The sequence below is a fragment of the Olea europaea genome, chromosome 22, assembly GCF_002742605.1.
Source record: "Olea europaea var. sylvestris chromosome 22, O_europaea_v1, whole genome shotgun sequence".
NCBI classification, from domain to species: domain Eukaryota; kingdom Viridiplantae; phylum Streptophyta; class Magnoliopsida; order Lamiales; family Oleaceae; genus Olea; species Olea europaea.
In genome coordinates, this window is record NC_036258.1 from 11872506 (window position 1) to 11888409 (window position 15904).

Genomic DNA, 15904 nt, shown 5'->3' on the forward strand with positions numbered 1-15904 from the left:
TATCCATTTATTTACTTTTATTTTATCAAGATTTTTTGTCATCGAATCTGCTTTTCCAGTAGATAATTACAAAACCTAGATAAAGAAAAATGAACAGTAGATAATTAGACACAAAACCCGAAAATGAATGGACAAAACTCAACTTTGTGGAACAAAAATGTAACTTTTCCCAAAAAATGAATGAATTTAATACTACTTTCCCCCACCAATTTCACTGTTTAGGAATAGTTAAATATTTCCCTTTTACCAAATTTGGGCCAGGTACTAAATGATTGACTGGTGGACATTAATATCATGCAGTAAATTATGCCCCATAGCCTTGTGATATAGTGATAGTAGTGTGTGAATTCTTCAATAAAATAAGGTAGCTTTTGGTAGTTTTCTATCATTTTGGAGGCCGTGTCCCATGCCTTGAAGAAAGAGAAAAAACATATTATGCTTTGAATTGTAATTTATGTGCTTTTTTTAATGTGCACGTTGAAGAAATGACGTAGGAAAATAATCTTTCTAACAATTAATGTATATTTCTTTTTCTACAAATTTATATAAGTAAATTACCTTTTTATAATTATATAGTTTATGGCATGCCACGTTGTCCAAAAATTTAAAATTATTTTAAATTTTGGTAGCAATTCAAACCTTTAAAATTTTGGGTCGCTACATTAATGTCTATAAACTTTGACATCATCAAACTCCTATTGGAATAAAGATCGCTACTGTCACAGAATAATTAAAGTAGTCTTTCAAATCCATTCAAAATATGCAGTCTAGTGAAAAATTTTGTAGTAATATTCCATGATTAAAATCAGAATATCTAATGATCTCCAATTGGTCTGATTTTTCTGAATGTGACCATGTGATCGTATGTAAACATTAACAAATATTAAACTCCTCACTGCTCAAACATAGGGAATTTTTTGTATTTTCCTTTCCTTGATTTTATCATTGGGACATTAATTGAGGCTAAACTTGTCTCCCTTAGTAATAGGGTTTTCACCCGGTTTATATACCTACATTTTAAATCCTTTAAGAGCCTTTTCGATATAGTTTTTATATGATAATCCAAATATACCTCGAGAATAATCTCGATGTATTTGTATCCCTGACATAAAAGAGGCTTTTTCATTTCAAAATTTCATGACAGAAATCTCTTGGTTTCATTCAATAATCTTATATTATTATTATAGGCAAATAGTATGTCATTGACATCCAATACCAGAAAATGTGTTTTCTCTCATTGAACTTGTGATATGCACAATCATCAACTGAATTCATCTCAAAACCAAATGAGATAATTATTTGATGAAATTTGTGATACTATTGACAGGAAACTTGCTTAAACCCATAGATGAATTTCTTTGATTTGTAAACCTTCAGGCGCAGTTTAAGATTAAAAAAAATGTCATAAGATTTGTAAAAGTAATTTGCAATAAGATGAGCCTTATATCTCTCCCCATTACCCTTAGAATCTCTCTTGGTTTTTAATATCCATTTACAACCAATGAGCTTCATACCTTTAGGCAATGGGATGAGTTCCCAAACGTAATTGTTACTCGTAACTTTATCTCTTTATTCATGGCGTCAATCCATTCTCAAGAATTATTCTTTTGCATTGCATGATGAATGTTGATTGATCAAATCTTCTTCTACCAATACAATACCATCCTTATTTTCTTAGAAAATATTATAAAATTATCCCTTTTTTTTTTTAGTGGATTTCCTTAATGACATTTATCCTTAAGGGTGTTGAGTTTGTTTTTCTAGAAAATCTTTTAATTATGTATGGGAGATTTTGTAATATTGTTTTAATTCGAAATTGTTGCTTAAACAAGATCTGGAGCAAGAATTATTCCCTGATCCCGATCATTGTGAGTTACAATAGAAGAGATATATACATATTCTTTTTCAAAGATAAAATCCTTAACAATGAAACCTTATCTCCCCCTACAAGATCTACATCCTCAAGGAATCTGATATTTCCCATTTTGAAAATTGATCTAATAGTGGGATCTTTAAAATTTGTAACTCCTTACCAATTGCCTTACTTTGAACTTTATTAAGAATTTAAGTTGTAATCTTTAATACTTCAACCTAGAGAATTTTAGTGTAGTGTGGGACGATTCCACATTCCTTTAGGAATTTAGCAAAAAGTCCTAAACGTTGTTCTCCTGATCCATCATATCTATCATAGTATTCACCATCACAACTAGATCTAACGTATTTTATTCTTTTGCTAAGTTGATTTTCAATCTCAGCCTTATATCTCTTGAACATGCCCAATATATTGGATTCTTCATAAATGAGATATAGGTAGCCATAGTAAGAAACATTCGTATATGAACATAATTAATTATTGTTGATCATTCCAAGAAGTTAAAGGAAATCGTCCATAGATATCCGTATAAATTAGTTCTAAGATGTCAGATGTTTTATTGGTAACTAATCTCCTTATATTTTTTTGTTTCATCTTAATGTGATTAACATAAACATTTGAGTCTGAAAAATTAGGGAAATCAAAAATTCTTTCTAAGACAAGATTTTCCATTATCTTTTGAGAGATGTAACATAATCGCTTCTGTCATAACAAAGTGAAATTCTCATTGATTAATTTATATTTAATACCACGTGTATTCACATTCAAGGTTTCTTTATAAAATGCAACTGTATTAAGCGGATATATGTTATCAAAATTGGAAAAAGTACTGGTACCATAATATTTGAATTAAGAAAAATATTGAGCTTGCTATTTCCAATTGAATAAAATGAACTGAATTTGTTTAATGTAGAAAATGAAATCAAATTTCATCTTAAAAGATGCGTACCGCAAATGTCTCTTTCAAATTCAAACAATAACAAGTCATTTAATAATAACCTAAAGTCCTTATAGCCTCAACTTTAACTGATTCTCCATTGTTCCATATAGATGAATCTTCCAACATCAATTGGCTTTAGGCTATTTAGACAACCCCGCATAGACACGATTACTTGAATGGTTGATCGAAATTTATCCAAAATGTGTTGGATATTGAAACTAAATTAATCTCAAAACTACTAAAATGAGAAGTGTACTTGACTTTACATGCTAAACACGGTATTTAGTACGATTCCTATTCATGTGTTTAAGATTTTTATAGAAGTAACAGCTAGATGATATATCATTTTCAGGCACTTGTTGTTTCTTTTGAATCGAATCGGATGCAATTTTCTTACTCTTTAACTTGTCCTTAGAGGTACTTGCTAAGTGAGTACTTTCAGCTCTCTCTTATTTTTAAATTTTCTTCCTCTTGCACACAATATGAAATGAGTTCATTAAGTATCCACTTTTCCTTTTGATAGCTGTAACTGACCTTAAATTAACCAAATTGTGCAGGAAGAGAATTCAAAACCATATGAACAAGCACGTCATCAACAACTTAAACTTTAATTCTGTAACGCCCCAAATTTTATAAACACTGGAGTATTACGAAAAACTCAATTTCCTTTATAATAATTGCGAAACGATTTTCTAATAAAGAAAATTCTTTATTTTCAATCATAAATATCAATTTAAAATAAACAAACGAGTCTTTGAACAAATAAAACTAACAAATAATTTAGAGATATAAAAAAAGAACAAATAAAATGTTAAATTTCTTTTTCCTTCCTTCGATCACTTGGTAGCCCGTATCACCATCCCGCCACAATTTCAATCGACCCGAACTAACATGTAAAAATTTAGAAGAGCGAACATTCGAAAACACCCAATAAAATACATGCAATTTCCATATACAGATATATAACAATAAAATTTATATTTCATACCGTTCTACTCTTATGGAGTATATCGGTGATTAAGTGATACACCCATCTTAGGTTCTCTTATATCTCATAGGATTTCATTTCTTTTTTTATAGAACCCGAAATTTCACTGACAATCCATGCATATTTAATTGCATATAAAAACATATAAAAACGAAAACAACTTACACATATGTATCTTACCTCGTTTATTTAAGAATTGCAAAATGGTTTCTTGTCTTCTAGTTCCTAAAAGTAACCCCTCTCTCTCTTACGTGTGTATAACTTTTGGTGTATGAATTATGGAATCCATGTATAGTATTTATACTAATAAAAAATGGTTGAGTTATATTAGAAAACATGTACCCTATTGGATAAAACATAGTTTAGGTATTTGGATTGTATTTTACTAATAAATTCATAGTTATCCAAATAGGATACTAGCTATCACATTAAATTTAAAATAGGTTAATACTAAACTAAAAATAATATTAAAATTCAATACCCACCCTCACGTTTTTGGAGAAAGAAAATGAATTGAATTATAGTTTAAATAAAATTCTGTTTATCCTATTTTCTTTCAATTGAGTCTAACTTAATGTGTTCTTATCTAAAATAACTTTTTCTTGAGTCAAAGGCTTCTAATTAATTACGACTTATAAAATGAGTCCAATATCGATATACTAAATCTGGCACTAACAATATCTAATTATTCGCATCAAATAACATAGGAATTTAAAACATTTTTCATCTTAGTCCTCGATTTAAAAAAATGTAAATATATAATATATAAAATAAATAAATTTTATTCTAAAATTTTAGGGGCATTACAGTTCCGTTGGTTTTTAAGCAAGATGAGACACGTCCATGATATGCTCCAGTATATTTTCTTTAACCTTATACTTTAGGAAAATCTAATTTGCCAGAAGCATAGTAGTTTCGACCTTATCGCTTTTTCAAAAAGTATTTTTTGGAATATTTCTATAAGAAATTTTTTGGCAGTTACCTTATTGGACACAGTGCCCTTGAATTTTGTTGGAATTTTATGTTTCGTGATCATAAGACTTATGTAGTTTGAACAATCTCGCTTATTTTAGTCCCGTTTTATTAGCGGAACCCTTATTCCTAAGAGTAGTGGATTGTTCAATTCTTAACGTAAGGTTTAGAGCCATGCCATCAAGAATGATACAACCATTCTCTTTCCAACCCTACTTAGGTTCAACCACATAAAATGAATTAATGTTGATAGATATTTCAGAAGCAGATAAATTAACCAAATAGAGAACTTCAACCTAAATAATATGTTCACATGAGAATCCATATTGGACAATAATAATTTCAAATAATGGTGGACCCCAGTACAAAAGACCGAGCACAACATTAATATTTAGCCAGTGGATAGAAATATCAACTTGTAAGTGGTACCCTTGGTGTAGTAATCAAATATTTGATAATAAGTCCGATCAAACATCAAGTTTATCTTTAAACTGACTCAATATTCACATAATTGAAAACGTTATAATTGTCTCATATTTATTACCACAGGTGTGCAAATAATTCTGCTAAATATCGACCATCCTTTGAGCTGCTGAAAATTCGCATGAGTTATATACACATAACCTTCATAATATTTCAAATAAATTAATTTAGGCAAGAGATATTACTTTAATAACATGTTGTTTCAACTAATCTATTTTAGAAAACTAGTAATTTGAAAGAAACTTTAAATTTCACTGACAATCCATGCATATTTAATTGCATATAAAAACATATAAAAACGAAAACAACTTACACATATGTATCTTACCTCGTTTATTTAAGAATTGCAAAATGGTTTCTTGTCTTCTAGTTCCTAAAAGTAACCCCTCTCTCTCTTACGTGTGTATAACTTTTGGTGTATGAATTATGGAATCCATGTATAGTATTTATACTAATAAAAAATGGTTGAGTTATATTAGAAAACATGTACCCTATTGGATAAAACATAGTTTAGGTATTTGGATTGTATTTTACTAATAAATTCATAGTTATCCAAATAGGATACTAGCTATCACATTAAATTTAAAATAGGTTAATACTAAACTAAAAATAATATTAAAATTCAATACCCACCCTCACGTTTTTGGAGAAAGAAAATGAATTGAATTATAGTTTAAATAAAATTCTGTTTATCCTATTTTCTTTCAATTGAGTCTAACTTAATGTGTTCTTATCTAAAATAACTTTTTCTTGAGTCAAAGGCTTCTAATTAATTACGACTTATAAAATGAGTCCAATATCGATATACTAAATCTGGCACTAACAATATCTAATTATTCGCATCAAATAACATAGGAATTTAAAACATTTTTCATCTTAGTCCTCGATTTAAAAAAATGTAAATATTTAATATATAAAATAAATAAATTTTATTCTAAAATTTTAGGGGCATTACAGTTCCATTGGTTTTTAAGCAAGATGAGACACGTCCATGATATGCTCCAGTATATTTTCTTTAACCTTATACTTTAGGAAAATCTAATTTGCCAGAAGCATAGTAGTTTCGACCTTATCGCTTTTTCAAAAAGTATTTTTTGGAATATTTCTATAAGAAATTTTTTGGCAGTTACCTTATTGGACACAGTGCCCTTGAATTTTGTTGGAATTTTATGTTTCGTGATCATAAGACTTATGTAGTTTGAACAATCTCGCTTATTTTAGTCCCGTTTTATTAGCGGAACCCTTATTCCTAAGAGTAGTGGATTGTTCAATTCTTAACGTAAGGTTTAGAGCCATGCCGTCAAGAATGATACAATCATTCTCTTTCCAACCCTACTTAGGTTCAACCACATAAAATGAATTAATGTTGATAGATATTTCAGAAGCAGATAAATTAACCAAATAGAGAACTTCAACCTAAATAATATGTTCACATGAGAATCCATATTGGACAATAATAATTTCAAATAATGGTGGACCCCAGTACAAAAGACCGAGCACAACATTAATATTTAGCCAGTGGATAGAAATATCAACTTGTAAGTGGTACCCTTGGTGTAGTAATCAAATATTTGATAATAAGTCCGATCAAACATCAAGTTTATCTTTAAACTGACTCAATATTCACATAATTGAAAACGTTATAATTGTCTCATATTTATTACCACAGGTGTGCAAATAATTCTGCTAAATATCGACCATCCTTTGAGCTGCTGAAAATTCGCATGAGTTATATACACATAACCTTCATAATATTTCAAATAAATTAATTTAGGCAAGAGATATTACTTTAATAACATGTTGTTTCAACTAATCTATTTTAGAAAACTAGTAATTTGAAAGAAACTTTAAAATACCAAAATTTGAAATTGATTGCTCCTTCATATTTTTATCTTTACTTTTTCTCTTTGTGGCCAAAAGAAAAAAATTTCGAAAAATCAAGGTTGCGTGGGTATTGAAGTGCAAGGCCAGCGCTACACGCAATGCCCAAAAGTGGCATTGCGGCATCGTAGCTGTCGTTTTGAATCAGAATTTTCTAAAATTCCCAAAAAAATCTGAATTTTAAATTCTAGTGTTAAAATTCGTAGCTTTCATTGGAAAATCCAAATTATAACCTTTAACTCTAAAATTCTAACTTGAAAAATTTTGAATTTTGAAGTTTGTGGCTAAAATTCATATTCCAAACTAAAAGATTCCAAAACTCAGTATATGAATTTAGCCACTAAATTCTTCCTTTAGTCCAATTAGTTTAACATGAATTGATTTTGATACCACTTGCTGAATTCTTATGAAACTTTAAAACTTGAAAATATAATTACTATATTGCTAAGATCCTCCATATCAAATCACCAAGAAAATTAATAATGTAGAACATACTTTAATTATTTGGAAATGATTTTTTATTACTGGATCTTGATTCTGGATCTCGAATCTTGAAAAGCAACTTGGAATCCCCTTTTTGATTGATTTATTGTTTTCAATCTCGAATTTTGCCTCATTAATCGTTTGATTATTGTTCTTGATTTTGCTTCTTGATCCATAACCCATACTTTATTTAGATTTACTTAATTATTTATTAGATCACTTTAATTTTGGATTTAACTTTAAAATAATATTTATACATAATTCATTACAAGTGTGGGCTCACATGACAAATTAAATAATTTCCCAACCAGAAGGTCCCTCTTTCCACTGAATCTCCCAATTATTGAAATGCACGTAATTGAGCAACAGGCTTTAGCAACTGTCAATTTTAGGAATCCCAACTTTTCTTTACATAATAATAACGTATTTTCATCTTCATTTTTTTCCATAGTTTTAGCACAGCAAGAAAATAATTCCCGTCCTCTATTTTATTGATCTCAGTTCTACAAGCAAACACCATATAACTGAAAAACGTTTTACAATATAACCAAGTGTCGTTAATAATAGGAAAAATTGCAACAAAGATTCCAAACCTTTTATTTTGCTGTATAATACACCTTATCCTATTATTTTTGTGATCATAATCGCAAGCCTTTAACTTATTGCAGCCAAAGTCCATTTGAAAAATTCTATTTGTTTATCCATTAGTGAACCCTTGAATTGAATATTTGACTCAAATTGGTGAAATGGTCAATTTACATTTTCTATCATAAAAACTTTAAGTGCTGTTTGTTTCCTTTTTTTTCTTATTAAAATAAAAAATATGATCGATATCCATCACATCGAGCTACCAAATTTGAATTTCTATTTCTTGTGTGGCGGTCCATAACGATTCTATTTTTCATTCTCATTCTTACCAAAATGAGACACAAACGGGGCCTAAAATAATTAAATTAAAAAAAGAGACTATTCATCATCTTCTTCAACCACCTTACCCCGCATCCACGCCACCCCTTCCCTTTTTGAGTCCTGTAAATTTCCCTTCTTTCTAGCTCTAAAAACCTAACTAAGAAATCCCGAAGTATTGTCTGTTTCAAAAAAATATATAAAGCATCAAATGGAGAAAGGAAACGAGGCCTCAAAGTCTCGCCCCGAACCAAAAGCTAGCTGCAGCAACAAAGAATCCCAAGTGATATTCAATGTATATGATTTCACATATGTAAATCAGTGCTCTATTTGGTTTGGTTTGGCGTCTTCCATTCGGGCATTGAAGGTTGTATTCAATATAATTTATGTATGTTTATGCTCGATTTTCTGATAGGACATGAAAATGGGTTCTCTTGATTTGTTGAAATTTTGAGGTGGATAGGAAATTTGATAGGGATCTTGAAATGAGAATTATTTGAATTCTAGTTGTTTGAACTTCAATTCAAATTAGTTGAATGAAAATATGAATTGGGTTTTTCTTAAAAGAAAAAAAAAATCTTTCTAATGAAGTGCCACAATTCAATACCAGCTCAATCTTGTTTTTGGAGTGCACTGATTGGGAGAGATTTTTCCTAATTACTATCTCTTGTCATGATTATTTGAGTTGTGCATCTTTTTGAATTTCACATAATAGAGTTTTTAATCTTGAAGAAACCCAATTTGTGTTTCGAGGTTTGATGAAATAGACAACAATTTGGAATTTCTTAATCTTATTTGGGTTTTGAGAGATGGAAAGAAGGAGAATTTACAGAAGTCAATGGGAACGATGAGGGTGGGTGCGTGGGGAGGAAATTGAAGAAGAAGATGAATAATTATCTTTTTCATATTTAATTATTTTAAAGTTTTTATTATAGAAAATATAAACTGGTCATTTTACCCATAATTTAATTTTGTTAATTTTGAGTCAAACATCTAATTTAAGAGTTGACTAACGGATAAATGGATGGAATCTTTCAAATGGACTCCAGCTACAATAGAAGTCAAAGGTTTGAAATTGGGACTACAAAATGAAATGTCAAGGTGTCTTTTAAAGAAAAATGAAAGGTTTGTGACCTTCGATACAATTTTTTCTTAATAATAATACGAAGATTTTACTAATACAGTCTAACCCATGCATTAAACTTTTTCAATCACAGCAACCATTGGACAAATCATAAACCCGTAAATCAAAATTTATCACACCAACATTAGGCACTAGAAAACACAATTAATTATAGGAATCCCTAAATTAATTTTGATTCTTCCGAGCTCATTACAATGAAACAACAGATCGACTGATGCAATCGTACAGAATTTTGAAATGCATCTATTAGCATTTAATCATATAGAAGTCATTTAGAAACATTAAATATATACATGAATTATAGAAATCATATTACTTACCGATAGGGGTGGTTGGTGGCGCCGAGCACGAGAGAGGGAACGGACGGCTGTGGGTTGCTCAGCCTGCTCTAGTGAGAATAAAGTACCGGTCGACTTCGGGTTCTTCTCTCTTGCACACATGCTTAGTGACAAATATAAAGGAAGGAATTGACACTTAAATATGATTTTTCTCATTAAAAAAAAATTGAGGCCCCCTTTTAAATTGGGCCGAGGCAAAGACCTCATTTGTTTTTGTCACAATCGGGTCTGATGTATGATTAAAAATGAGTTTGAAAAAAAAAACTTTTGATTTAATGAAGGACAAGTTCAAGTACATATTTATTTTTTGCAACAAATCTAGGACATCAAAGGGTTTTAAAATGACTCCATTCATTTCCCTTTGGGTATTACGTCGGGAAATAATGCCTCAATTTGGCTCCATTTTCTAAAATTCATTTTTATTTATACATTGAACCTAATTTTCAACTTTTATTAACTTTTCAACTTCATATTTTATCCTTTTTGTTTAATCAAAATTTAGCCCCATTTTATTGAAAACTCATTTTAAATTACATATTCTCTCTAATAAAATAATTTTACGTGTAAATTGAAATTTATTTTCTTATTTTTTAATTACACATTATTTAAAAAATTTCAAAATCAATTTTTGTCCAAAATGGGGCTCAAACAAATGCTAAAAATCTTGTATAAAGTGTATATACAAATTTGGTTGGCAAAATCCAGACTATTGATTTTTAATAAATTACGCTTCCATGGCTAAGACTTAAAAATAAGCCCCGTTTGGCCCCCCATTAATTTTGATTATAATGGGAGAATAATATTTTTTTTGAAAAATGAATGGTTGTGAAAAAATAAATTTTTTATTTATTTATGTGTAATATTATTTTATTGAAAATTGTGTTATTGAAAATAAGAGAGAAAAATTTAATTTACCCCTTGTTTGGTTCCCATTCTTTTAAAAATTCATTTAGCTCTTGTTTGACCCCATTTTGGGGTATAGAATGATTTTTTGAATAGTGTATTGATGTGAAATGTGTAGTTAAAAAATAATGAAAAGTTTTAAATATGTGTGTACTATTATTTTATTGAAAAATGTGTGGTTGAAATGATGTTAAAATACTGTTGAAAAAAGCATTTTTACCAAAGAATGGGGATTAAACAAGGGCTTATTCAAAATTCATTTTCAACTGCACATTCTTCAATAAAATAATATTACATGCAATTCAAAATCTTTCCTTAATTTTTAACTACACATTCTCATCAATTTATTATTCAAAATGCACTATTTTTCCAAAATGGGGATCAAACAAGGGTTTAATTTGATGCGATTTATTTGGGGGGTTGGGGGGGGCTAAGAGCTTATTTGGTACATATTTTAAATCAATTAAAATCAATTTTTTGATCGTTATTTTGTTATTTCAGCAGTCTTTTTTGAATTTTTTTTTCACAGATAGGATACAATTTATCTCTAACGATTAAAAAATTAATTATCAAAATTTCTACTAAACAGACAAACAAAATAGAATGATGGAAAAGATTTGGCCCCCGTTTGACCCTCATTATCTGAAAATGAAAATGGGGGGAATAATATTTTTTAGAAAAATGAGTGGTTGAAAAAAAAGGAAAATTTTCGATTTATGTGTGATATTATTTTATGGAAAATTATGTGGTTGAAAATAGGAGAGAAAAAAATGAAATGTAATGTAATTAAATTTAACGTGGATGACTTGATCACGTGCAAACTCCAATTGATTTGAATTCGGACCTGTGCGCCTTTTCTCCAATAATAATTACATTTTCTGCCCTTCTCTATCATCTCTCTTTGGATTCCATATACAAATCCCCGAGGCGCCCTCAATATTTAAATCCTCATTCAATCACTACATTCGGAATCTCTCTTTCCAGTATCAGCTCAAAACGAAATCACCTGCCTCCGATTTAGGTAACATTTTTCTTTCATTATTCATTTTGTACATTCACTGAGCCGTTAGATAACGGATTCTCTTCTTTCTAATTTTTCTTTTTTTGGCTGATCTATGTATATAATTGAAACGTGGTTTTTACAACCCTAACGTTTTGGAATCTGATTGTTCAATTTCATTTTTTCTTGAAAGATGGAATGATAATCCCTAATTTTGTTTTTTTATTTCTTTTCTCTGTTAATATTTCTGAAGCTAGGGATTTTAATTTGTTGTCTTGGTAGTATATGATTGAGAATGGAAATGGATAACTCTGATAATAAGGACTCTTCGCAATGTGTAAGAGTTGCTGTGAATATTAGACCACTGGTTACATCCGAGCTTCTCGTAGGATGTACTGACTGCATTTCCGTGTTTCCAGCTGAAAGTCAGGTAGTCATTCAACTAATGCTTCCCCCTTATTTTTTTTTTTCCTTCAAGATTTCCTGCATTAAGTTTTATATGTGAGGGGATGGGTTTGAACTTTGATTTACAAGTTGAACCTTTTATTGATGATGCCTTTGGTGCTTCTGGATGCATGAACAGGTCCAGATTGGATCGCACTCCTTCACGTTTGATTACATTTTTGGGAGTGGGGGGTATCCATGTTCGCGCATATTTGATGAATGTGTTGCTCCACTTGTTGACTCTCTCTTCCATGGCTACAATGGCACAGTGCTTGCCTATGGCCAGGTCATATTTATTATCATTTAACAGCTTTGTTACTTGGAGAATTCTCTCAAGATAGTGTGTTTTGGAGTGCAAATATCCCTCATTATCACTTGTAATATTAGCTTCATCTATGAGTTGCACTTAGAAATTTAAGTTAACATGTAAACTAATATATTATACTTGGTTATTGTGTTTTAGACCGGGTCAGGAAAAACTTACACAATGGGTACAAATTATCATGGAGAAGAGCATCAAAATGGTGTCATTCCTAAAGTAATGGATACCATTTTTTCAAAAGTGGAGTCTATGAAAGAGTCCAAAGAGTTTTTGATCAGAGTATCTTTCATTGAGGTATTAGTTGTGAAGTTACAAATACCAACCTTTGTTTGGGCATTTTTCGTATTTAATCCTTTATGTTTATTTTTTTGTTATAATTTTGCAGATCTTCAAGGAAGATGTGTTTGATTTGCTGGATCAAAACATACCATTTGTGTCCAGAAATGATGTGCCACCAGTTGTGAAGTCTACTTGTCCTGCAAGAGTTCCCATTCAAATTCGAGAAACAGTGAGTGGAGGGATTACACTTGCCGGAGTAAGAGAGGCAGAGGTCAATACAAAAGATGAGATGGCATCATACTTATTGCAGGGTTCGGTATCTCGTGCCACTGGGAGCACAAATATGAATAGTCAGTCAAGGTAGGATTTTTTTGACACCTCAATGATAATTGAAGTGGCAGTATTCAATCTTGGTGTGCTCAACATGTGGCTTTTTGGTTAGTGAACTTTTTAAGTGTAAATATGTTGTGTTGAAAAGAAACAGAAAGTGAACCAAATTCCCCTTCCCATTCCTTTTGTTCCCTTACAAAATGGTAGAGGTCATGTCTAATGACTCATTTATTATTAGGAAACTTAATGGAAGATCATGACTTAATTTTAATTTTGGTGTTCTCTTTATTGAAGCATTTGTTTCATAATGAAGAATCTTCCCATGATTATGTTTGTAAACACATAGTGCCAGTGCATTTTTTCCTTTTGTCAGTCGAATTCTCGGAATTAAAGTAGTACAGGGTTTTGTTCCCATCACAACTTATATTAAGTAACCTTCCTAAAAGGCTTTTTGCTACACTTTATTTGTCAACATAGTCGTTCACATGCCATCTTCACAATATCTATGGAGCAAAAGAGAATAACCAGTTCTTCAGCTGGAGATGATGTGGCGGATGAAATTTTGACTGCTAAACTACATTTGGTTGACCTTGCGGGATCTGAGCGTGCAAAACGAACAGGTGCAGATGGAACACGCTTACGCGAAGGTAATGCTATTTATGTTCATTAATTTTTTTCTATGTTGTTTGGTATTTCTTGATCTTCGAAAAGTTTGAATGGAATTTCTATTTTCTGGGTCTAGGCATCCACATTAACAAGGGATTGCTTGCGCTTGGTAATGTCATAAGTGCCTTGGGTGATGACAAGAAGAGAAAAGGAGGTCATGTTCCTTATCGAGACAGCAAGTTAACACGTTTATTGCAGGTAAGGAACTAAACTTCTGCCCCTCCACCCTTTCTCCGATAAAGGAAAAATATACATGTACGAAGAATCAATTTCAATGCATAGGAGCACTTATTGTGCTGGGATTATTTTACTACAACATCATGTTTTGTATGTTAGTCTGTTCTATTACAGTTACGAGTAGAGCTGTGATGATCCTAGTAGATTAACCAAAACTATTAGACTTTAGGAATAAGATGATCTGAAGGGATATGTGCATAGTGTTTTGATGCTTTTGGCATTATAACCCATTAACCATGTTTCAAGAAACTAGCGAATCATTAGCCTTTTCAATAGGAGGAAAAGATAGTCATGAAGAGGGATGATTTTGTTAACCAAAACAAGGTCCAAGAAGAATACGAAAAACTCAATTTCCTTTATAATAATTGCGAAACGATTTTCTAATAAAGAAAATTCTTTATTTTCAATCATAAATATCAATTTAAAATAAACAAACGAGTCTTTGAACAAATAAAACTAACAAATAATTTAGAGATATAAAAAAAGAACAAATAAAATGTTAAATTTCTTTTTCCTTCCTTCGATCACTTGGTAGCCCGTATCACCATCCCGCCACAATTTCAATCGACCCGAACTAACATGTAAAAATTTAGAAGAGCGAACATTCGAAAACACCCAATAAAATACATGCAATTTCCATATACAGATATATAACAATAAAATTTATATTTCATACCGTTCTACTCTTATGGAGTATATCGGTGATTAAGTGATACACCCATCTTAGGTTCTCTTATATCTCATAGGATTTCATTTCTTTTTTTATAGAACCCGAAATTTCACTGACAATCCATGCATATTTAATTGCATATAAAAACATATAAAAACGAAAACAACTTACACATATGTATCTTACCTCGTTTATTTAAGAATTGCAAAATGGTTTCTTGTCTTCTAGTTCCTAAAAGTAACCCCTCTCTCTCTTACGTGTGTATAACTTTTGGTGTATGAATTATGGAATCCATGTATAGTATTTATACTAATAAAAAATGGTTGAGTTATATTAGAAAACATGTACCCTATTGGATAAAACATAGTTTAGGTATTTGGATTGTATTTTACTAATAAATTCATAGTTATCCAAATAGGATACTAGCTATCACATTAAATTTAAAATAGGTTAATACTAAACTAAAAATAATATTAAAATTCAATACCCACCCTCACGTTTTTGGAGAAAGAAAATGAATTGAATTATAGTTTAAATAAAATTCTGTTTATCCTATTTTCTTTCAATTGAGTCTAACTTAATGTGTTCTTATCTAAAATAACTTTTTCTTGAGTCAAAGGCTTCTAATTAATTACGACTTATAAAATGAGTCCAATATCGATATACTAAATCTGGCACTAACAATATCTAATTATTCGCATCAAATAACATAGGAATTTAAAACATTTTTCATCTTAGTCCTCGATTTAAAAAAATGTAAATATATAATATATAAAATAAATAAATTTTATTCTAAAATTTTAGGGGCATTACAGTTCCGTTGGTTTTTAAGCAAGATGAGACACGTCCATGATATGCTCCAGTATATTTTCTTTAACCTTATACTTTAGGAAAATCTAATTTGCCAGAAGCATAGTAGTTTCGACCTTATCGCTTTTTCAAAAAGTATTTTTTGGAATATTTCTATAAGAAATTTTTTGGCAGTTACCTTATTGGACACAGTGCCCTTGAATTTTGTTGGAATTTTATGTTTCGTGATCATAAG

The 15904-nt window shown here is 30.3% G+C and overlaps 1 protein-coding gene across 1 annotated transcript; it reads left to right on the plus strand.

Moving 5' to 3' along the window:
- The first annotated feature begins 11801 nt into the window (after positions 1-11801).
- Positions 11802-14321, plus strand: LOC111371166 (kinesin-like protein KIN-4C). The gene is made up of 8 exons (XM_022993073.1): positions 11802-11932; positions 12194-12341; positions 12495-12641; positions 12819-12971; positions 13063-13316; positions 13764-13933; positions 14029-14150; positions 14304-14321. The coding sequence occupies exons 2-8, from the start codon at positions 12207-12209 to the stop codon at positions 14319-14321; spliced, it is 999 nt and encodes a 332-aa protein (XP_022848841.1). The 5' UTR covers positions 11802-11932; positions 12194-12206.
- The last annotated feature ends 1583 nt before the right edge of the window (positions 14322-15904 follow it).